The following is a 24,403-nucleotide window of genomic DNA, read 5'->3' on the forward strand; positions in this document are numbered from 1 at the left end:
TACATTCGATCCATGTTTATTGGGCTAGCATATTCACTCTTCCTAAGTCCGTCTTACACGATATTGAGCTTATCCTCGGGCGGTTCCTTTGGAAAGGCCCTAACCTCGGGGTTGGGGGTGCTAAGGTATCCTGGGTGGACATTTGTGTTCCCAAAGATGAGGGGGGATTGGGGATTCGCGGGCTCGTTGATTGCAACAAGGCCATGACACTCAAACACATATGGAACCTATTTTGCGATAAAGAGTCTTTATGGTGCAAGTGGATCCATTCGACTTTCTTGAAGAACACCAACTTTTGGGTGGCCACTAGACCCAGTTTTTGCTCATGGGCATGGAAGAAGATTCTGGACCTCCGCCTTGATTTCTCCTCCCGGTTCCGATGGAAACTCGGGAATGGAAGTACGACGGCCTTACGGTATGATTGGTGGCATGATAGAGGCCCCCTGTACAAGCTCTTTTCTACCGGGGACATCTACCGCTCCAGGATTCCCCATGATGCGTCCGTCCGATCATTCTATGACTCGGATTGGCCTCCGTCTGTTGCACTGGACACCATTCGGGGTTGGCCGGACCCTACCCCCTCGTTCGTTGAAGATAAAACGGACACACTTACCCGGCAAGCTCACCCGTCGAGTGATTTCTCGGTGACGTCCGCTTGGGAGCTCATTCGGGCTAAGGGCCGTGCGGCTCCATGGCACTCCTTTGTGTGGGATCGAGCTATTATTCCCCGGCATGCCTTCCTTCTCCGGTTAGTCACTCTCAACCGCTTACCCACCCAGGTTATCTTACTTCAAAACCACGGGATTACCGAAGGATCATGCGCCTTCTGTCGGCGGAGACCGGATTCGGTAGACCACCTCTTCTTCGGGTGCTCGGTTACTAGCAGCTTGGCCAACTTTTGGGCGGCTAAGTGCCACCTGCTTTGGAGGAACAGGCCGTGGCAAGTTCACATTCGGTGGGCCATTAAACACATCGGTGGACGGTCCTTCTCTCACCGGATCTCCAGATTCTCACTTGCGGCGCTCTGTCACCTCATATGGACCGAGAGGAACAACATCCTTTTTCGAGACAAGGCTCTTTTCGTACCGGGTATGGTCAAACACCTCATCAAGGTAGTCAAGGATAAAGCCCTTTCCCTTGGTAGCATCAACGACACTCCTCGGAACCGTCGCTTACAAAGTAGCTGGGGTCTCTCTACATCCATCTTTGAGGTTCATCCTTAGGACTTTTTGCAGCTTCTTCTCCGCTATTGCCGTTGCTTTAGCCGTGTATTCCTTAGATTTTGGCCGCTGTTTTGGCCGTGTTTCTTTTTGGTTCCTCGGCTGTTGTTTTGGCAGGGTCTAGTTCTCTTTCGGCCGCTTGTTTGGCCTTTTGGGGACTTTCTCTTGATCCCTCTTGATCTTTTGCGCCGCATCACCTTTGACCCTTCTAGGACAATCTCTTGTGTCCTAGTCGGGTCAAGGTTTTTGTGTTTCGGCCCTTTCTTGTAACTAAGTCGTTTGAAAAGTCTATACATACTTACCTTACCAAAAAAAAATAAAAAATCATGAGTGCTTATGTCATCACGATTTGATAAAGGGGTCAAAATCCTAAGAGCTATGTTATTATGATTTGACGAGGATCAAGATCGCAAGTGCATATGTCATTGCCATTTGACGAAGGTAAAGATCGTGGGTACATATGTCATCATGAATCAATACCATCAAAGTTTGTATAGCACAATTATAAGGGATGTACCACCAAATCGAATCGATAAATACAAAAGGGACGTGTTGCCTGAATCGAATCATAGCAAACATGAGAGGTCAAAATGACAACTAGAGTGAGTAAAGCTGCCAATTTTGAAAGAGTTCAAGAAACACACTTGAATAGTTAAGGAATGAGACAAATTGCCTGCATCGTAATCGTTTAATTACTTGAGGTGTACTTATGAACAAAATCAATGTAAATGCAACATGATATGTCCACAAATCTTTGAACTTTTGGCTTGCATTATAAAGCCCCACTGGGAATTTTATCAATAAGGAAACCTGTTTGATCCTTTCAATAAATCTGAACAAATTGAATAAATAACTTCAATCAGAAAGGACTTTCACTCACTCTCATGAAAAGGCTTTTGAAACCCGACCATTGATGCGGATACGGTAAACACTTGGAACTGTTATCTTTACACTTGACAAGGGTTCGAGTATTCTCGCAATCAGTATGACCATACCAATCCATGAGGTCTTTTGTAAGGACTATAATTCAGGTTTGGTCAAGGGTTGATCAAAGGGGACTCGTGTAAGTCATTAGGCTTAGAAATGAAAAGAGATCTTCATCAGCTGCATTAGGCTTACATGTTAAGAACCCTGCAAAATGAGATAGAATGATCTTGCTCACACTTCTTTGAGCAACAATTATATACATTTGAAATTCTATGTTAACTCAAGTGCCCTAATATGAGGAGATTTCTGTAGGGGTTGTAACGTAGATTCAAGGGAGGCTTGGAAATGAAAGGTCTATTTTCAGCTTCATGGCCTAGTAATTCGCTGGTTGGAGGGAGATGGGAGTCTAATGGAATTGGATGACTGAGTTGAGAGTGGAATCTTTAGTCGTGTAGGGGTAATGAGAAATTGAAGGAGGGGGGTCTGTCTGTTTGGTGAAGGTGCCGAGGGAGATTGTTCTGTCCAGGAAAGGTGCCGAGGGAAGATTTGTTTAGGTGAAAATGGAAGGAAAAGAAAAGGAAGCAAATGAAATGCCATAAGGATAAATGGTGGGAATCTGTGATGTGGATCGAATGTGCTATATGGTCGACAAGGTGGAGGAACAGAACAGAACCTATTAACTATAATATCCACTTCAGCGCAAATTACAAGTAGAGTGTGCTTGAGCATTTGTAATATTAGTGGTGGAATTACTTGCTACTCAGATTTTGAAATTGTTACAATTGAGTAGTGGGTGATTGCTAGATAAAGACATAAGCAGGGCAATGAGATCCTGATTCGTGTGTGAACTACTCATATTGTTCATTAGCAATGCATCATTAGCACTTCGTATTATATGGCCTGATATTATGAATGCTTTAAATCATTGCTCACTTGTTTGATTGATGCAATGAAATACCCTGAGCTTTGTGCGGGGAAACTGTGGTCTATGACCGCGATGCCTCAGTGTCGAAACGACGAGTGGTTAAACGCATTCACAAATAACAAGAGGCCAGGAATGGTAACCGAGAATGAGACATTTCGCTGTCCATGAGTTTCTATTGCATTGCTATGAGTCGTGGGTACATATAGATCACATGTGCTCCTGGTTACTCTTTTCCAGGTCATTTACAGTATGCTCAACTACCTAGAAAGCTGATTAGCTTCGTTTGCTATAGCATGCGTTAGGTCCAGCCAATAATGATAGAAGATCACCGAGCTTTAGAGACAAAGTTGAATGATTGCTGAGCTTTTTAGGTCACCCTTGCGTTGTTACCTTTTTTTTTTTTTTTTTTTTCAGATAGTACATATGGCAGCTCTGCTTTGTCAATATCAGAGTAGGGGGATCGGTGGTTCGGGATGTTACAGCATCAATCGTGCCACATAAGATGATCGAAGTCTACATTAGCAATTTCCAATCAAAATTGATTGAATGAACTGAATTGGCAAAAATGCAATAGATTTGGATTTTTTGAACAATATTCCTAAAAGCTACACTACGTGTATGTCCCAATGGATTGATCCGATTTTACTTTTTATAGATTTGCTTCAGTTGAAGTTTGACAATTTGGCCTAACTACTTTTGGAAAGATTGACCAAATTGCAAATGGTCGACTGATTCCTTCGTTTAGCATTAATCCTAGCCAAAACATGGATTCATATGACATAATCTAGACTGGGTTGGGCTTTTCCTATGCACCTACAGAGTTAAAATGTGCTATAATTTATTCCGGAAGTTCTAACAAAGATGGTCTATCTTTCACATTTGGAATAGTATTTATTATATGACCAAAAAAAATATATTCATTGCGGTTTTTTTTTTTCTCTCAAAAGCCATTTTCATGTCTTTACAAGAACCCTTGGAATGAAAAGACAAAACTACCTTCCTTCACAAAAACCCAAAGCCTCCATCGCCAACAAATCCCATCTCTCCTTCAACACACATCACCATCCTTCGCCTTCAACCCCCTACCCCAACTTTATAAATCTTCAAGCCCCGAAACTCTACCGCTTCCTATACTGATTGTTTTTTTTTTTTAATGGATGATCATGTTTGATCTATCGTATCGTCTCACATAAAGTAAATAAACTCCACATATTTAATGAAACCAGTACGTTCATCTGCGTAGAGTAAGATTGACGCTATATCATCGGCAGTCTGGTCTTCCATCCTATTTATACAAAAACCTATGTGACCCACTAAGGTAATTGGCACTACCAGTAGCTCAATCTGGCCCCAATTGCCGCACATGCATGGATATGTAGCGGCTACAATCAACTTGTATGTATAGCCTAGTCAAGTTGTATACTTTGTGTAATTTCTTGAGTGATTCCGTAAACCCAGTTATGTTAAATCACGTGGTAACATATAAGCACAATATGTGTTCTAATGGATATAGCGGTTCACATGTGAGATCCATATAATATAAGGATTGTATTACATCAAGCTCATGTGAATCTAATACATGCAATATTGGTAGACACTTGATGTGAGTCCCATTCACCACATGGAACGGTACTGTGAAGTCAAAAGAAGCCTTTAATATCCTTAGACTAACCACCCCAATTCCAATTCGCCCGGTTACACTCGATCTTGTGCATTATCTTTTAACGCCTTCTTTGTCGGGTACCTCGCCGAATTTGAGGTCACAGTCCACAATGATTTCGGCAGTGACGTCATAATAAAGCAATTCACATTAGTGAATATGATTTGTATTCAAGACACAATCCCTAAAACTGGGGCCCTAGAAAGTGCTATAGCGAGAACACTCCCCTTGGAATCTTGCCAATGGGAGCGTTAGTTTTCATGTGCTTTTTTCATCAACGGAAATGAATAAAGTCGTACCTTGCCGACTTCGGATAAGACAAGCTGAAGGTGTTTATCATACTCCAAGGAGTTGCAATGCGTACGATGATTTATTGAAGTGGTTTACTCTCTCTATGCCATGTCATTTTCGCTCCTAACATTAAGAACAATGATGTCAATCAAGTGTGTAAGTCTTAGGTTTAAAATTGCCGAAATTCAGTTACACAAACACTATTGAACTCAATTACATTCTGTTAAGTGTAAGTTAACTCCGTGACATTGGCTAATCCTATGACCAGTGAAGAATTTCTACTACATAAACACTATCGATCTCATTATGTCGGTTTACTCGACACAAAATTTTATTAGATCTATCACCGAAGTGGAAAATTTTTTCAAGACCGCAATGTAGATCGAAGATAGTGGAAATTCATTCATAGGGTAGTCAAGGATAGATCCTCATGACTCCTTGTAACTTTCCACACATGAAAAAGGTCATGGCCCAAATCGAAAAGCAAAAGGGGTAATAGCATTACGAATTTCTCCTCTCCGGTGTGCATGTGCGGGCCCTAATCAATAAGTAAAACCTAGATCGAGTCCGCAGTTTCTTGTTTATCCAATTACGTGCTTAAGAAGTCGTAAAGCTAATGAGTTATGAGAGACTTTCTACTTTAATAATTTGGACCGTTAAGATGCACTTGTCATGATATGACGGCACAATCTATAAGTACATGAAAAAAGAATGTGAAAAATTACGTCATGGGTGCCTCGCGCCTCTTGACAAACGGCTAGTCTTTCACAAGAAGTGGGATTTTCTCATAATTACCAAAAAAAAAAAAAAATCCTTAACATATTGTGGATATGCCAATTTAATTTTAAATCTTTCAATTTTACTAATTAAATATTCAACTTTTTTTTATCGATTTGCCAATGTAGTCCTTCCAATGAATTTCAGCCGATGATCATTGATTTGGACACCATCATTCCTACATGGCACAACCAGCACTAGATTTTTCTTTAATATTTTTAGAATTTTTATAAACGTTTTTCTTTTTTTTTCCCTTCTTTCATGGCTAGTCGGTAAACCATGGTGACCAGCCATAGGTGAGGGCCGGCCGGGGTTGAGCCTCGCCCGATGATGGTGAGGTCAACCATCGTCGGCCTTTGGCGAATTAAAGAGATAAGCTGAAGTTGCACTACGTCGGATAAGGCAAGCTAAAGTTGTTCATTATACTCTTAGTATGTGCAATCCGTATGATGAATTAATAAAGTTCGCTTGTAACATGAGAACGTCGATCTCAATTAGGTGCGCAAGTCTTAAGAATTTCCGAGATTCTAGTATAATGATTTTAGAAATTTTATTGTTAGTGAAGAATTTCTATTACGCTAACACTATCAATCACATGGTATCGGTGAGCCCGACACGAACTCTTATTAGGTCTATCATCAAAGTGGAAAAACTTATCGAAACAACACTTTAGTTCGATGATATGTGAAAATTGATTCACACGAGTTAGTTCGCTTCAACCATACACGTCTTCTATCCATACAATGATGGATTATAAATAATTAAAAAAATCATCCGTTTCGTTCGGTGATAGATTTTATGGGACCATAGCCAACTGTTCTAAAAGCTTAAGCTAATAGATGAAAGTGTGGTTTAATATTTAATTACTTTAACACTCCTCCTCACACTTAGTCCGGTTCTTTTTGCCTAGTACTAAGCATAAAAATATTTTATTGGAGAGGCAAATAGGGGCCTGGAAAGGTTTGAACTCGGGACCTCATACTACGATACCATGATAGATTTTATGGGACCACACCCAACTGCTCTAAAAACTTAATCTAATAGATGAAAATGTTGTTTAATATTTAATTACTTTAATATTGTCGACATGAAGTTGATACAAACCTTTAATATGATGCGTGAATCCATTTTGTTGTGCGGAACAAGCGATCGAATGATAAAATGGATAGAACAAGAAAAATAAATCGAACACCGGATGTACGTGGTTCGGTCGTAGAGACCTACGTTCATGAGAAGAGCAGCAATGAATTTCACTATAAAACGAGCGATACACGGAGATTACAGAATCACACTCGAGCCACTCAAACACTCTCGGTGTTTCCCAGCCCCAATTACAATAAAAAAATGCACACAATGTTTAGCCCTCAATTCCTAATTAAATAATCTTTCAATCTTGCAAAGGAATTAACACAAATCTAACCTCAAAATTTAATCGGCTTCGACACTTGAATTCTTGATGTAATTCCGTGGAATAAACCCCATGAACAAGCACTCGATAAATGGTACTTCAAGAACTCTTCATCAACTTCGGCATACCAAGCACTCACACAAAATCGGTGCTTCAAGGCCATGTACTAGCCTTCGTCCTCTGACTTATATTATGCATATATGTATCAATATAAATTCCACTATAGAGTCCTCCTTAAAGTTGACTTCTACGTGGAGGAATCAACGGACCAAGATTGGTCTTATCACCTTTTCTTTCTTTGACCAAGTCCAAGTTGGACTTTTCAAAATTGCCCAACTCTCCAACGTAGATTCTCTTTTGTTTACTCCAACAGATAAGTTCTGTTATTGATCAAGATTTAAGATATACCAAACAGAAAATATATATTTCCACTGCAGATATTCACAATCTTGCACACAGATTTCATATCCACAAAAAAATTTCCACGAATATTGTCCACAAATATTCGATTCAGAATATTTACAATTTCGCTTTGGGCTCAAAACTCGAGACATATTTTAACAATCTCCACCTTGGCTCGATGTTTGAGCCAAGTCACAATCGCTTCGCTAGTATCCGAACTCCATCGCTACTACTCTTCCAACGGCCCCAATGAGCTCAACCGCCACGGACATCATCCAAGTCCAAGTTGCGCTTAAATTTCGCCATAACCGTGGACCTCATCAGAATACCAACTCCATATGCACCTTTAACTGCTCCACAAGGACTTTCTGACACAAACTCATTAACCACAGATAAAGTAAAATCACGGTTGCATCCATATCTGTTAGGAGATCGAATACGAACCTTGTCAATATCAGCGATTACAGCAACCGTTAGTTCTACAAGCTCCACCTCGCTACAAGCACTATCTGTGTCGATTACTACACTAGTAGCCGCTACCTTAGGAGTTTCTAGTTGCAACTCCACCTCAAGCTGAACACCGTCCACATCCATATTTATACTGCCACAAACAATCCTACCCCGAAGTATTGGAGACTTGTCAAAGGTAACTTTTCTGTCGCGAACAGGTGAATTTATATTTGAGCACCACAACCGATAACCACACTCACCTCATGCATAGCTATGGAATATACACCTTGCCCTCACATCAAGCTTACCATCACTTACTCGTTAATAACACGGGCAATCAAACATTCTAAAAGTAGAATAATCAGTAACGTTACTTGACCACACTCCTTTGGGAGTCCGATATCCGATCGCGATCGATGGAGATCTATTCACCAAGTAGCTCACCATACTAAGCGCATCCGCTAGAATTCTTCTAGCCATACCAGCACTAGAGATCATTTTATGGGCCGTCCCTAGTAATATTCTGCTCATCAATTCTGCAAACTATTGTGGTCTACTGGCACTAGTGCGGTGTTTCACTATGCCCTTTATCATGCAGAATTTATTTACCAACTTCGAGCATAACTCCATGCTACTGTCGGTTCGCACGTGCTTAATCGATTTACGAGTCTCCGTCTCAATCAAAGCACTCGATCACGTATTCCGACAAGTAGCATCAAACTTGTGCTTCGGCACAGTCACCCAAGTCTTCCTCGAGCGGTTGTTAGACCCTCGAACGGATACCGATGTCTCCAGGGCAAAACCCGTTAATGTCTCACCTTGAAGTTCATACAGGCCACCATGCTTGATTCCTTTCATTATCACCAAGGCACCTCGAACAACCTTCAGAACTCCACCTTGTGAAGAATACCCGCATCCAGCTGAATTTAAGGCACCTAAGGAAATTAAGTTCTTTTTCAATTTTGGAACGTGTCTTACTCCAATCAATGTCCTCACAATACCATCATGCATCCTAATTTTAACATCACCAACACCCACAACATCGCATTCAGCGTTGTTTCCCAACCGCACTTTACTACTATTCGTGCACCGATAAATAGCAAACCAGTTCCTATTTGGTGTAACATGAAAAGAACAACCATAATCCATAATCCATCCATCAAATGATGAATTTTCAGTGTGAGACATGATACTATCGACACCATCAGAATTTTCTATTACAGCTGCAATATCATCCACAGATTCAACTCTAATTTCCTTACCTTTCTTGTTTTTCAGCTTTAAGCAATTCCTTCTAAGATGCCCTCTCTTACCACAATTCCAACAGATAGCACCACTAGTCCTATCTTGATTGCGACTATTCGAGCTCATACTACTTCTTCTACCACGAGTATCGCCTCTTCCTCTATTTTCACCTCCTAATGCGGTAGATACATATTCGCCAGATTCTCTTCTACGGATGTCCTCACTTAAAATCAAATCTCGAATATCATCAAACGTCAAACTTGTTGACCCGGAAGAATTACTAACAACAGTAATAGTAGTATTCCAGCTATCGGGCAATGAGGATAATAGAATCAAAGCACATACCTCATCTTCAAAGTCACTATCAACTGAACTCAATTGACTAACGATCACATTGAATTCATTGATATGATTAGCAACAGACGCACCTTCGCTCATCTTCAAATTAAAAAGACGTCACATTAAATAGACCTTGTTGATCGCAGAGGGCTTCTCATACATATCCGACAAGGCTTTCATCAAACCCACAGTGGTCTTCTCTTTGATGATATTAAACACAACGTTACTAACCAACGTCGGTCGAATAACACCCAGTGCTCATCTATCTAACAATTTCCAATCGGCTTGCTTCATCGTCTGTGGTTTCTCCCCGGGCCGGGGTAAATACTGCTTCATCCGATATAGATAGTCTTCAATCTGCATATTCCAAAAACCAAAGTCTTTCCTCTTAAATCTGTCGATTTTCACTTTCATTTCTTCTGTCGCCATCGATTCGCTTCAACTTGATAAACCTGGCTCTAATACCAATTGCTACGCCGAACAAGCGATCGAACGATAAAATGGATAGAACAAGAAAAATAAATCGGACACCGGATATACGTGGTTCGGTCATAGAGACCTATGTCCACGGGAAGAGTAGTAACGAATTCCACTATAGAACGAGCGATACATGGAAATTACAGAACCACACTCGAATAACTCAAACACTCTCAGTATTTCCCAGCCCCAATTACAATAAAAAAAATGCACACAATGTTTAGCCCCCAATTCCTAACGAAGTAATCTCTCAATCTCGCAAAGGAATTAACATAAATCTAACATCAAGATTTAATCGGCTTCGACACTTGAATTCTTGATGTAATTCCACGGAATAAACCCCATGAAAAAGTACTCGATAAACGGTGCTTCAAGAACTCTGCATCAACTTCGGCATACCAAGCACTCTCACGAATCGGTGCTTCAAGGCCACGTACTAGTCTTTGTCCTTTGATTTATATTATGCATATATGTATCAATATAAATTCCACTACAGAGTCCTTAAAGTTGACTTCTACGTGTAGGAATCAACGGACCAAGATTGTTCTTATCACCTTTTCTTTCTTTGACCAAGTCCAAGTTGGACTTTTCAAAATTGCCCAACTCTCCAACGTAGATTCTCTTTTGTTTACTCCAACAGATAAGTTTTGTTATTGATCAAGATTTGAGATATACCAAACAGAAAATATATATTTCCACTGCAGATATTCACAATCTTGCACGCAGATTTCATATACACAAAAAAATTTCTACGGATATTGTCCACAAATATTCGATTCGAAATATTTATAATTTTGTTTCGGGCTCAAAATTCGAGACATATTTTAACACGTTTTGTGGTAAACAATCAACATCGATCAATCAAAAAAAAAAAAAGCTGTTTCTTTCTTATTGTGAGCGTACTAGACACAAATTTGTAATTACATCTATCATCAAAATGGGGAAATTTACCAAAACCACACTTTTGATTGATAACACATGGAGATTCTAACACATATAGTTATCTTTAAGCATACACATCTTTCCATACATACCTGTTGCTCAAGGATAAGGATTTTTTTTTCTTTTTTTCAAAATAATTGAAACTTTCATTAGTCAAAGGTTCTTGAAAAGGACGCGGAACTAGGATAAAAACATAAAAGATCCAAAAGGAGTTGGGGGGCTTAGAAAGCCAATCAGGGAAAAGAGACCCGAGCCCATGGGCCTTTGCGATCCTGTCTGCGCATCAATTTGTATCACGAGGAGCATAAGAGTATTTGAGCCTCTTGTAATTGAGCTAGCATTTCATTGCAGTCTCCAAGCAAGTTCCTGAGACGGCACCCCACTCCCAGATTTGGTCAGCTTTTAGGGGTGAGAGCAAGTCCACGCGCTTTCGACACGTAAATTTGGTCCTCCCTCGAAACCCTAGCCCTCGCCACTACATAAACAACGCCACTTCACTTCACTGTTCACTGCCCAAAAACTAGGCGAAGAAAAAGAAAACCATGTCTCCCAAGTGCTTGCTAGCGTTATTCCTAGGCCTGGTGCTCCTCACCACGGCCATTGCGGAGGAGCTCGACCACCGCCACCACCCGTTCAAGGAGGAAAGGCACCCGAAGGGGCACAAGCCGCCCCGCAAGCACCACCCCGGCGGCGGCCGCCTCCTCTTATGGTATATCCCCAAGTTCCCCTTCCGTCCGTTTGTCCCCAAGCCGTTGCCCAAGCCGCCGAAGGTGCCCAGACCACCGTCCCTGCCCAACCCGGTGAGGAGACCGGAGCCCCATCCTGGCCATCCTTTCCCCAAGAAGCCACCCCACCCCCACGAGCCTCCCACTGAGAACTGAAGAAGCTGCCTTGTCTCTCTTGATGGGTTTTATGAACGTGTCAATGAGGACTTAAATAAAGTGCTCTTTTCCACGTACTTTATATAGACTATGATCTTCAATGTGTTTTTACAAGCGAATGTAGCTCCTGCCCTGGTTTAATCTCATGCATTTTGTTATGGGTTAGCGCTTGTAATTTTTAGTGACCAGTATATATATATATATATATATATATATATATATATATATATATATATACACACACACACTTGAGCTTTAAACTTTCATTTATACTTGCCATTATGTTGTTCTGGAAGACCTTTTCCCCAATTTCCGGATCCAGCGAGGCTCGAAGCTCGCAGATCCGAGGAGGCCGGTTCGGCGAGGCTTGGTCTCGATTGACCTCGCCAGCCTTGCTCGTCGGCCTCGCCCGGGCCTTTATTGAAACCGACCATCTTGGATCCGGATCCGAACAGGAGGATGGTAAAAAGGTAATACTTGTATATCCACGCCACTCGGAAAAGTGTAATCTTGCACGCAGATTACAACCGTATGTTCGCCAAACATGCCCCTTCCGATCTCACAAGACATTTGCTTGTCTCAAATTATCTGAGAATCTTCTTTCTTTTGTCTCGGCACCAATGCACACACGAACACTGCCTCCTTTTCATAAAACGTGCTCTACGTTCATTTTGTGCCGAAGAGAAGTTTGAATCGTTTCATTACTTCTCAAAAAAAAAAAATTCCAAAAAAAGAAACAAAAGGAAAATAGGTTCTTAGATAAACCCGATAATTAAACCATAAAAATAGGGTAGGTATCGAAATAGATTTCAGGGCAAACATAGTAAGTTTCAGATTTCAAAAATTAGGAACCGATTATAACAAGATATGTTCTGAGTTTCAAATATAAAACTTATTCATCCCCAAGCTGATCACTCTTATCTTGACCATGTGGGTTAGAGATGGGTTACGATAATTTTGTTTATATTACAATATTGCTTTTTCACGGGGAAGTGAGCTGCCAATACTTGATAGTTTAAATCCGAACATTATATTAGGTACGGCTCTTTGGTGGAATAATTCGTACTAATTGCTTGGTGCCTGCTTGTTCGTCGCTCTACTAGATGCCTTTTTCTTTCTTCGAAAAGCTACTAACTAGTACGAGGTATGACTGAAGCTTCACTTATTGATTGCTATCCGTAGATGTCCCGTGAATGGAAATTTTATGTCCTCGTACAATGGCAAAACATGGACAAGTCGCAGTCATTTGCACTTGGGGGGCAAGCAAGCAACGGTGGGACCCGCGAAATTATTGAGCAATGTCGATTCCACATTGAGTGGTGTGACTCGACCTTAAGTCGCATCTAGGCTTTTTTCTGAATTTATTGAGCAAGTTGGAGGCAATCTACGATGGAGTTACAAATCCCAACAGAGTATTCGGGGTTATGCCAGTGACGACCTGGCCGAATCCCAACATTTCACACAGCAACTAAATGAGCCCTATTGATAACCTTTAACAAGAAGTGTAGAAACTCGAACTCTTCCTCTATTTTCCCTCTTGTCGACTTTTTCCCTAAAGTTTTAACTTATGCTCTGGATGTTCCCAAAACCTCGACAGCTAATGTGACTATGGCTTTCATCTTTCTCTCCATCCAGTGACCGAGTAACTCACTGCTGTCCCCTCAAATAGCCGATTTTTTTACCTTTTAATTTTGCCCGTGACAATATTCTCGAGAACGAGTTCGAGTTAAATTCGTGGACTGAGAAGGGAACTGGAAGACATCCATCTCGAGGAAAAGTAATTGAGCAGACGTAACCCATGTTCTCGTGACAAAGTTAGGCTGCTTGGCAATTGGCAAAACACTTTTGAGGCTTAATTGAAGAACTTTTGTCAAACTCGGGATCCACTTGGACAATATGGAAGTTGAAGCCGTTGAATGAGAGACTCCAACATCATTGAAAGTGGAAAGTGTAATCACCCCATTAATAAAAGCGAATTTGACACTCACTTAGAACTTAGACATAGGGTTAGCGATTCCAGAGGAGGTTCCGATTTCATCTAGACTGGTCTCATCATGTCTGGTGTTCGTTGTCTTTTTTTTTTTTAGTGTAGATCTACTCTGGGGCCTCGCTCTGCTGCTTGGCTAAGAATTGTACGGCCGAAGAGGTGATTTCAGAAATGATTACTTTCTTTTTGTTTCATTTTTAGTCAACTAAAATGCAAGGGTTAAAGTGCCAAAAAAATCATAAACCTATTGTACTAGTGCCAATTTAGCCATAAACCTTTTGATTGGATTGATTTAGTCATGAATATTTTGCATTTATGCCAATTAAGTCCATCCGGTAATTTTTGATCGAAAATCATTGACATGGACACCAACCATTCTATGAAGAATAGTCAACATGGATGTGGACATTTTTTAATAACTTTTTTATTTTTATATATTTTTTTTCTCTTTCATTTTTTTCCCTTCATTTTGGTTGGCGAGGGTCGTGGCTCTTGGTATATTTTGGCAAGGGCCATCTCAGCCCGAGCAAGCAAGGCTGTGAGTACCTCGAGTGAACGTACGAAGGCCTTGGGCAAGGGCCTTCGCAGCCACGATGGCCCCGGGTGATGCCTTCATTGCGAGCAAGGGCTTATGCAGCCTTGCCGGCCATGGGCAAGGGTTGTGATCCTCGCTAGTCAAAATGAAAGGGAAAAGAAAAAGAAAGAAAGAAATAATAATAATAAATTCAATTTTTTTTATAAAAAAAAAAATTATCCATGTCAATTGGCCATGCCACGGAAAATAGCGGCATCCACGTTTGAGATTTTCGGTTATAATTGGCCGGATGGAGTGAATTAACATAAATGCAAAATGTTTAAACCTAAATTAATTCAATTGAAGGTTTATGACCGAATTGGTACCAATACAATAAGTTTAGAACTTTTTCGATACTTTTTCCAAAATGAAAGTTAGATTAACAACAAAATTCCCCATCCACCATTAACAGCAATCCATAGAAGATGGACATGTAAAATAAAACAAGCAATAAAAATTCAAAACACATACTATAACTCCGGTTCTTGATCTAGTTCTCAGATTCCCATTCCAGTTCGGTTCTTACCCAAGAATAGGGAACCGAACCGCATATTACATGTTTAGCAAATTTGGAATTGGAAATCAAAATAATTCTCGTTGGAACTTGGAACCGAACCGATTCCATGGCTAGTTTGGTCCGATTCTCGATTTTATTTGGGACCCATACTCACTGCTACTTAGGAAATGCCAGACCAAGACAAGAAATGGCGGGTTAATTGATCTACGTACGATAAAAAGTTTATTGCAATGTGATTGAAGTCGGGAACAAGTTATTACATTGGTGAATTTTAGTGGCTAATCTTTACGTTGGTCAACAGGCATAAGCATTGCCTCCAAAAAAAAAAAAAAAATTATTGACGTGAGCATAGATTATGTGCAAAAGAAGGCGAGGCCCATAACACCTAATCGTGAAAACGGACTTTGAGATATGAAGAACGAGCCTAGAATGGGGTCAGTAGGCCTTTTAATGAGCCTCAGAAGTCAAAAGGTGGTGACAAGTTTCAAGGCCACGATAAGTTAAATTATGGCTCGTTATGTAGTGACCATAAATGAGAAGGGAAGAGAAGAGACGGGTTTTGGAAAACGTAATCGCACTATCTAAAAATATACTAAAATAAATCTATTTAATACACTAGAAATCAAAATGAATTAGACACTTAGCCATGGCGACTAGAGTAGGAAAGAAGCGTGTTTTTATTGTGGTTAATACTATAGTAGATTTCGTCCTGAAAGTGAATTTTTGTTGTTATTATTGTTGTTGTTGTTGTTTTACATTGTTGATATTATAGAAGATTCTAGACGGGAACCATACCATTAGCTACCTTTACTCCAATTTATTGTTTGATCCACAAAAATGGACCAAGTGGTACCATTGTTTCAATATTACCCTTCATTACAATCCTATTTAATTTAGGCGTTAAATGTTCTATATGACATCTTATATGATAGTTCCATGCATCATAGAACAGGCACGAACTTGACCGTATGAAGCATTCCCAAAAAATGACCTATCTACATTGACCCATCTTCTTCATTCCTTAAGGCCCCACCTACTAACCCCTCGCCGTTGCCGTTTGGTGCCGTTGCCGTTTGGTGCCCTCACCGGTGAAACCCTCGTGGCCGATGAGTCTCTCTCCTCTTTCCGCGAATAAGCAAATAATTGACAGAATTTAGTTTTAAATATAACACGTTTGACCGAACAGTTAAAAAGGTCCAATGAGAACATTGCTAGTGGAAATTCTATATAAATTAAAGTGATTGGGCGGGGAATAGTAATGGGATGATGTGGCCACTTTGAGGATTTTCGTATATTATATTCTTTACTAGTCTTGAATATTGAAGTTAGTAACTTTACGGGCGCCGTAACAGCAATAGTTAAAGCTTGGCGGTGGTACATCATGTCCCAGTCTAGTTTATGTTGCGTTCGTTTCATGAAAAATTAATAATTTAAAAAATATTTACTCAAAAATGATTGCTTGTGGCATTCGACATAATTAGCAATGAAGAATATTTTTACTATCGATGACAATATATATGTAAATATTTTCATGGACGATGAGAATATTTTTTGTTCATTCATTTTTATAATGATATGAGTGAAAATTTGTAGAAAGATATTTTCCCGAATCATTCATTTTTGGTAAAATAAATTGTACCTTAAAGTAAGTCAGTTACTCATGCAGTTAATGTTCATCTGCAGAGCTTAAATTTCTAGAGGAAGCTCCATACTCGAACAATGAATTATTATAAAAAAAAAAAAAGGAAATTGGATTGAATTCCATCTTTTGGATTAGACTTTGGATCTTGAAGTTGACTTGCTTCTACATTTCAATAACCCTTATAGACGGTTCAAACTTATGTGCACTGCAAACATAAAATGGCAACACGGACCGTGTGCATTACATGATACCCATGCGAAATCGTCCGCTGATCGAGCATTGGCTATGCATGCTATAAAAAGAAAATGAAATTCATACGTACCGGGTGGTACAACTACTTTAGACTGTTTTGAGGTGATGCGAAGTTAGATCCAATTTGGTAGACAAAATATCCTAAAACAAAATGTAAACAAGCGTAGCTCGGTATGCATTTTAGGGTTATATTACAGTTTCACTTAGAATGGTAAACGGTGCTTTCGTGCTCAAATTTGTCCTAAACACTTAGAAAAATAAGAGGCCGTCACTATTCTCCAAGTTTGTCGATGACATTACGTAAAAAACCCTTCATGCAAGTTTCTCAAACGTCAACCGAATCCCGAGAAAATATTGCGTGCGTGAGATACTCCACGTGGATTAATAGAAAACCATTCATAAACCGACATGTGGCACATCGGGGCCCACCGCTCAGCATTTTCAAAAGACACGGAAGGGGATCTCTCCGTTATCTCTCCATCCAATTTCCCTGTTATCTCTCCGTCCGTCATCTCTCTCACTCCAAATTTCTCGACTCTATTTCTCCCTCCAAGTTCTCGACTCCCTCTCTCTCTCTCTCCAAGTTGGCTCCCTCGGCCGGATCTTCGCTCGGCGACCTCGCTCGGTCCCTCGACCAAAACCACGAGGGCTTCCTTCGCCGTCCCCCGGAGCTCCCCTCTACCACCACCTCGCATCTCTCCGAGTTCTGTTTCCCTTCCTCGATTGTGCCCGTGATTCCGAGGCGAAAGCTTCGCTTATGCCTCCGCCTTCCGTTAGGGGTTTTCATCCTCTGCATTGGATGAGTTCGGGCTAGGGAACGCCGCTACCTCGTGTTAGGTTTTTCGTCCTCCGACCCGACCACCTTCGGGTTAGGGTTTTTTCCCCTCTTTCTCTGAGCTGAGATTGTTTGGTGGAAGTTAGTTTTTTTTTTTCCAATTTGTTTTCTTGTCTGAGCTTCGGGTTTTGAATGTGTTCCCCGCTGATCGTCTTTTTTTTTTTTTTCCAAGAGTGTTTCTTTGTGCCTTCCCCCGGCCAACCCGATCATCTCTGTATTTTCTCTCATCATCCGCAACCTATGGTGCCAATTTCGAGCTATCTTTGCGTCCGCGGGATTTGTTGTTCTTCCCATGTCGACATCGGAGCCGACTCGTGGGAGCTGGTTTGTGGCCGTAGCTGTCCTCGAGGTTTTGTAGCTCCGATGGTCATGTTCCCGACTGTTTGTTTGTTCCTCTTTGTGGTCGTTAGTGATAATTCCCTTTTAGGAGCGTTACGGTGCCGGTATCTCCGGGTTCTGCTTCTTTTTGATCCCATGCTGGTTCTTACGTGTAGTTGCTTGTAGGTTTCTAAGTAGGTTTTGGAGTTCTGTCAAATTTCCTCTGTTAAAATTAGACGGACAAGGAGAAAGATTAGGGAAAAAAACCCAAATTAGGAACGCCCCCAAAAACCATAGGCTGTACCCAAAAGCCGCCTCACCGAGTCCGTATTGGTCTCTCTCTATCTAGGTTTCTCTGTTTGGATAAGATTTTGCACCTGAGGCGGTGGATTTTTAATGATGGTGTCAATTTCATGCGTATGTGCTTCTTTTAATCGTGTCCCGTTTATCGTTGATGATGCCGGAGAGGTTGCGTCGATTTTATGGTTCCCAATAGTTTTGAAGTTTGTCTTTGGTTGCTTTGAAAACATGCATATGGATATATTAAAGATACAACATGAAAGTAGAAACTTGGGATATATTGCAGTCAGATGGAAAACTACCAATACTACAAAGTTTTAGTAATGGCAAAGAGCAAATTTTAATGTATCAAATAAAAATGCTCCACAACCGATTCTTCGAACTTCGGGGATATGATTATCTTTGCTTACTCCATGTCATCTTATTTGCACTAGTTGTACTTGTACTATCATATTGTCAAACTGATTCTCGAAAATGAAAAAAAGCGTGTTGTCTTGTAGGTATGATGTCTTCATCCAGTGTGAATGAGACAACTTCGAGTGAATTGACTTTCCAAAATAAAAAGTGTAAGTGTGGTAAGCGTGCTGCTATGAAAATATTGGAATCAATAAAGAACAAAGACAAGCTCTACTATAATTGTGTGGATAGAAGGTGTGACTTCTTTTCTTGGTGTTTGCCTACAAGCGATGTGCGTTATCCTATCACGAAGGCTCCACCTATCGAAGACGACTTGAGAAACATTGAGTATTTGCTTCAGCATATGAAAGACAAACTTGAGAAGATTGATGAGAAGGTGCAGAGATTTAGGCATGATATGTGCATATTGTTAGTTTGTGTTTTATTGATTTTAGTAGAACTAGTATTGAAAAAGTAGATAATTGGAACTTGTAATTTTGGTAGTTTGAGTGATGAAAATTCAAAATTTGGTGTGCGATGGACAAGATCTTTTTGGTTGATATTGGGATGCAGCTATTCCTCCTATTATGATTGCTCGGATAGCTACTTCGGTGATATATCCTGCAACCTTTGCTAGTCTAGATGAGAGATATGGAAGGCAAATTTGTTGGGTTGTTGGGTTCTACGAGACATAGTCAGATACATAACGAATTAGATCGGAATGGACATTGGTAACCCTTCGTTTACAAAATAAATACTAAAAAAATTAAGTCGAAACACAAAGGAAATGATTGTCCACCTTTTGCGAAATTTTTTTTTGCCGTTTCTTTTGTTATGGCCGTTTCGTTTTTCTATATAAAAAAAAAAAAAAAAATAGATTTCTAATTCTACGTTACTTTTCATAAAATAAAAAAGTTAAATAGAAACATCAAATGTTGAGTTTTTTTGAATTTTTTTTTTTGCCGTTCCTTTTGTTATCTCTCTTTCGTTTTTTTATATACAAAAAAAAACGCGTCTCTAATTCTGGGTCACTTTTCATAAAGAATGCGAGGCTCTTCATTCATAAAATAAAAAATTTAAATACAAACATCAAATGTTGGGTTTTTTCGAAATTTTTTTTTGCCGTTCCTTTTGTTATCTCTCTTTCGTTTTTTTTATATACAAAAAAAAAAAAAAGCATTTCTAATTCTACATCACTTTTCATAAAGAATGTGAGGCTATTTATTCATAAAATAAAAAAGTTAAATAGAAACATCAAATGAAACATCAAATGTTAGGTTTTTTCGAAATTTTTTTTTTTGCCATTCCTTTTGTTATCTCTCTTTCGTTTTTTTTATATAAACAAAAGGCGTTTCTAATTCTACGTCACTTTTCATAAAGAATGTGAGGCTTTTTATACATAAAATAAAAAGGTAAAATAGAAACATCAAATGTTGGGTTTTCCGAATTTTTTTTTTGCCGTTTCTTTTGTTATGGCCCTTTCGTTTTTCTATATGCAAAAAAAAAAAAAAACACACGTTTCTAATTCTACGTCACTTTTCATAAAGAATGTGAGGCTCTTCATTCATAAAATAAAAAAGTTAAATAGAAATATCAAATGAAACATCAAATGTTAGGTTTTTTCGAAATTTTTTTTTGCCATTCCTTTTGTTATCTCTCTTTCGTTTTTTTTATATAAAAAAAGGCGTTTCTAATTCTACGTCACTTTTCATAAAGAATGTGAGGCTTTTTATACATAAAATAAAAAAGTAAAATAGAAACATCAAATGTTGGGTTTTCCGAAATTTTTTTTTGCCGTTTCTTTTGTTATGGCCCTTTCGTTTTTCTATATACAAAAAAAAAAAAAACACGCGTTTCTAATTCTACGTCACTTTTCATAAAGAATGTGAGGCTCTTCATTCATAAAATAAAAAAGTTAAATAGAAACATCAAATGAAACATCAAATGTTAGGTTTTTTCGAAATTTTTTTTTGCCATTCCTTTTGTTATCTCTCTTTCGTTTTTTTTATATAAAAAAAGGCGTTTCTAATTCTACGTCACTTTTCATAAAGAATGTGAGGCTTTTTATACATAAAATAAAAAAGTAAAATAGAAACATCAAATGTTGTGTTTTCCGAATTTTTTTTTTTTTGGCCGTTTCTTTTGTTATGGCCCTTTCGTTTTTCTATATACAAAAAAAAAAAAAAAAACACATGTTTCTAATTCTACGTCACTTTTCATAAAGAATGTGAGGCTCTTCATTCATAAAATAAAAAAGTAAAATAGACACATCAAATGTTGGGTTTTTCCGAAATTTTTTTTTTGCCGTTCCTTTTGTTATCTCTATTTCGTTTTTTTTATATACAAAAAAAAATGCGTTTCTAATTCTTCATAAAGAATGTGAGGCTCTTCATTCATAAAATAAAAAAGTTAAATAGAAACATCAAATGAAACATCAAATGTTGGGTTTTTCCGAATTTTTTTTTTGCCGTTCCTTTTGTTATCTCTCTTTCATTTTTTTATATATAAAAAAACGCGTTTCTAATTCTATGTCACTTTTCATAAAGAATGTGAGGCTTTTCATTCATAAAATAAAAAAGTTAAATAGAAACATCAAATGTTAGGTTTTTTCGAAATTTTTTTTTGCCATTCCTTTTGTTATCTCTCTTTCGTTTTTTTTATATAAAAAAAAAAGGCGTTTCTAATTCTACGTCACTTTTCATAAAGAATGTGAGGCTTTTTATACGTAAAATAAAAAAGTAAAATAGAAACATAACATAGAAACATCCGGGTTGTCACATTGCAAGTAATGATCGGAGTTCTGGAGCTTTAGAGCGCCCAATACAGCTGTGTACTATTGCAGAATATATTGAGCAGATGACATTTCTTGAAGTATGATGAAATTCGCCATATAAAATTTCGCTATTTCCTCAGTATTTTTCCCGAAAAAGAAACAGCAAAAGAGGTAAATTAAAAAACAAGAATCTGCCAATGGATCATGGGGCATCGGACACGGCTCACGGTCGTCAATTGAAATAACAAGAGAACATGTAAAATAAAAAACCCGAAATTATCCTGAATTACTACTTCGACCAATTCCGCCAAACCAAAATATGGTGAGCTAGCAGCTTATTGATTTCCTGCTACAAAAGTGGTCAACTACATGAATAAAATAAAGCAACCATTAGAAGATCTAAACTGATCTCCTCGCCTACATTAAAGGCAAATGTCATCAGTAATAAAATGGTATTCTAAACTGATTAGGAGCTTTCTTCTAATCATAGTGAATCATCCAAAACCAACTCATTCTTCTCCATCTCCCGGGAGCTGATTTGATTGAAAACCCGTGATCAATGCAATGCACGTAGTGTAAGCCCATGGGATTGTAAAAATTATAAACAACCGCTAAAGAATCATATGCGGGACCCTTCCATGGCAATAAAACCGCCACGAAATCAATGTACCTTCGGAATCGTTCGGTTCATTCATCCCAGGATGTTCAAAAGAGTTCGATGACCCCTGTACAAAGATGGTTCCATGAGATGGTTTCATGAGATCTATTGTCCCTCATCAACAAAAGGCACCTACCTGACTCAAGATGGTTCCATGAGATCTATTGTGATACTCCAACATCTATGCAAGAGAAACCATCAACAATATATATTACAATAATAACAAGAAGATGAAACAACACTCGGATGTAAAATGATTTTCATAATAAGCACATGATTAGTGAATGGGAAAAATCCATTCATAATCCTCGGCGGCATGATGTAAGGTGATTGCATCTACACAAAACAAGGACCCCATTAGCAGAATGTAACTAAATTAAGATCTCCTTAGTTTAATAGAAGCAATGTAAATAAGACATAAGTTAATACACCAAACAAATAATACCATACTAGGGAATGGGCAAAACCCATTCATAATTCCCGACGGTATAACGCATGGTGGTTGCACCTACATAAAAATTTAACCAAATCAGTAAAATGTTAATAAAAATGGAGGACTAAGACAGATGCACTTGATTATGAAAATTTAGATTTACTGTAGGACCACCGATGTTGCTAGGACAAAAGGCGTTTCGTATCCGATCTGAATTACTCGAATAATCTTGAAAATGAGTCTCATCATGTGTTGCATAGACGACCAACTCTTCATTACAAAATAATAAATATGTTAAATGGCATCATGTAGTATAAGCAAAATGATTAACTAATCATATTAACCAGAAAAATATGTCACTCACCTCGACTTTCTATTGGCGTTGGAGGTGTTCCTTTCTTAGTTTTCTTTTTTCTTTTCTCACTTGAGCTTTTAAGCCTTCCATAACTTGTTCCCTTTCCTTTCCTTCGAAGAGGGTCCAATACTGAAATCTCACACAAAGAGGTCGCATTATCGCAATCATCGGTAGCATCATCATTCAGAATCACACTTGACTTGTAAGATAAAATTTCAGCCTTCATTCTTTGCCAGTTCTTCCTTGTTATTCCCATGGTATTTACATCTTCAGAGCCCAAACTCATTACTTCAAAAGCTTCATGCATTAACGTGGAAAAACGATTGAATTTAGATGGACCCGGTGACATTTGATGAGATTCATCATTCACATTCCCTTGTTTAACACCCTTAGTCCACCTTTTCAAAATATAGGAAGACGGAATACCCACGCCAGATGAGTTCGCAATCAATATGTGCAAGGCATGGCGACACAACCACCCTTTTGACTCAAATAATCTGCATTCACAAGAAACTGAAGAATCTGCAGCATTAAATCCGACAACATTTTCACGTTGATTCCCCACGCACTTGAGAGTATATACATAAACCAATCCATCGAATGTAGTACTTAAAATCTGTACTGACAGACATTGCAAAAATTCTTCATTGAACCTTTTAAAAATGGTACGGGTATACAATGAAGCAACATGTGTCAAGATCCCATGATTAACCTGCAATTTGGGCTTTCCATGAGAACTATAATCATCTTGACTTTCAATTTCTCTCATATGTTTCAGCTGTTCTTCATAGTGGCGGACAAATTCTACAAGAGTCAATGTCTTCGTCGACATACGTTGGAAGACATTATTGGTGCTCTCACTCCTTTGACTTGAGCGAATACCGCATGTAAAAATATCACGACCAAAAGCTGAACTCCACTTATGTCTAAGCTCATATAATCTCCGAAGCCAACTGTTATTCCCAGTATCATACTCTTTTTCCATTTCCCTCCAAGTAAATTCAAATTCATCCTCCGATCTACATCTATACATAAGTGATAAGAAATACTTATCCTTAAAATCAGGCTGATGGTAAAGTTGTGGAATGTTTTGATTGGCATTTTTCCCAATGTGCCATGTGCATAAACGATGTCGTGTATTCGGGAATACCGTTCTAATGGCTTTTGCCATGGCTTGATCTTGATCTGTGAATATGGTTTTCGGAGCCTTATTTTCCATAGACTTCAAAAACACCTCAAATAACCAAATAAATGATTCAGCAGTCTCATCCAACAAAAAAGCACAGCCAAACAGAGTATTCTTCCAATGGTGATTAACTCCAACAAAAGGTGCACATATCAAGTTATATTTGTTGGTACGATATGTAGTATCAAACACCAACACATCACCGAAACAGTCATAATCAAATTTGGACAAAC

The 24,403-nt window shown here is 38.9% G+C and overlaps 1 protein-coding gene and 1 long non-coding RNA gene across 2 annotated transcripts; both read right to left on the minus strand.

Annotated features, from left to right (window-relative positions):
• Positions 1–223: 223 nt before the first annotated feature.
• On the minus strand, positions 224–12,481 carry LOC125313980. Its single transcript, XR_007197731.1, has 3 exons — positions 12,470–12,481; positions 11,525–11,531; positions 224–306 (listed from the first exon to the last, which is right to left on the minus strand). It is a non-coding gene; the product is annotated as an uncharacterized LOC125313980 (long non-coding RNA).
• Positions 12,482–22,645: 10,164 nt separating this feature from the next.
• Positions 22,646–23,969, minus strand: LOC115733312 (protein FAR-RED IMPAIRED RESPONSE 1-like). The gene is made up of 2 exons (XM_048277462.1): positions 22,994–23,969; positions 22,646–22,704 (listed from the first exon to the last, which is right to left on the minus strand). Exons 1-2 carry the CDS (start codon positions 23,967–23,969, stop codon positions 22,646–22,648), a joined length of 1,035 nt encoding a protein of 344 aa, XP_048133419.1.
• Positions 23,970–24,403: the final 434 nt, after the last annotated feature.

Source organism: Rhodamnia argentea, chromosome 1 (assembly GCF_020921035.1).
Source record: "Rhodamnia argentea isolate NSW1041297 chromosome 1, ASM2092103v1, whole genome shotgun sequence".
Classification (NCBI taxonomy): domain Eukaryota; kingdom Viridiplantae; phylum Streptophyta; class Magnoliopsida; order Myrtales; family Myrtaceae; genus Rhodamnia; species Rhodamnia argentea.

Excerpts from the sequence above, each read along its gene's own strand:
- LOC115733312 (XM_048277462.1), bottom strand. The coding sequence starts at position 23,969 with ATGGAAAAAGAGTATGATACTGGGAATAACAGTTGGCTTCGGAGATTA. Across the intron at positions 22,705-22,993 it reads AACGCCAATAGAAAGTCGAG|GTGCAACCACCATGCGTTAT; the intron begins GTGAGTGACATA and ends ATTTTTATGTAG.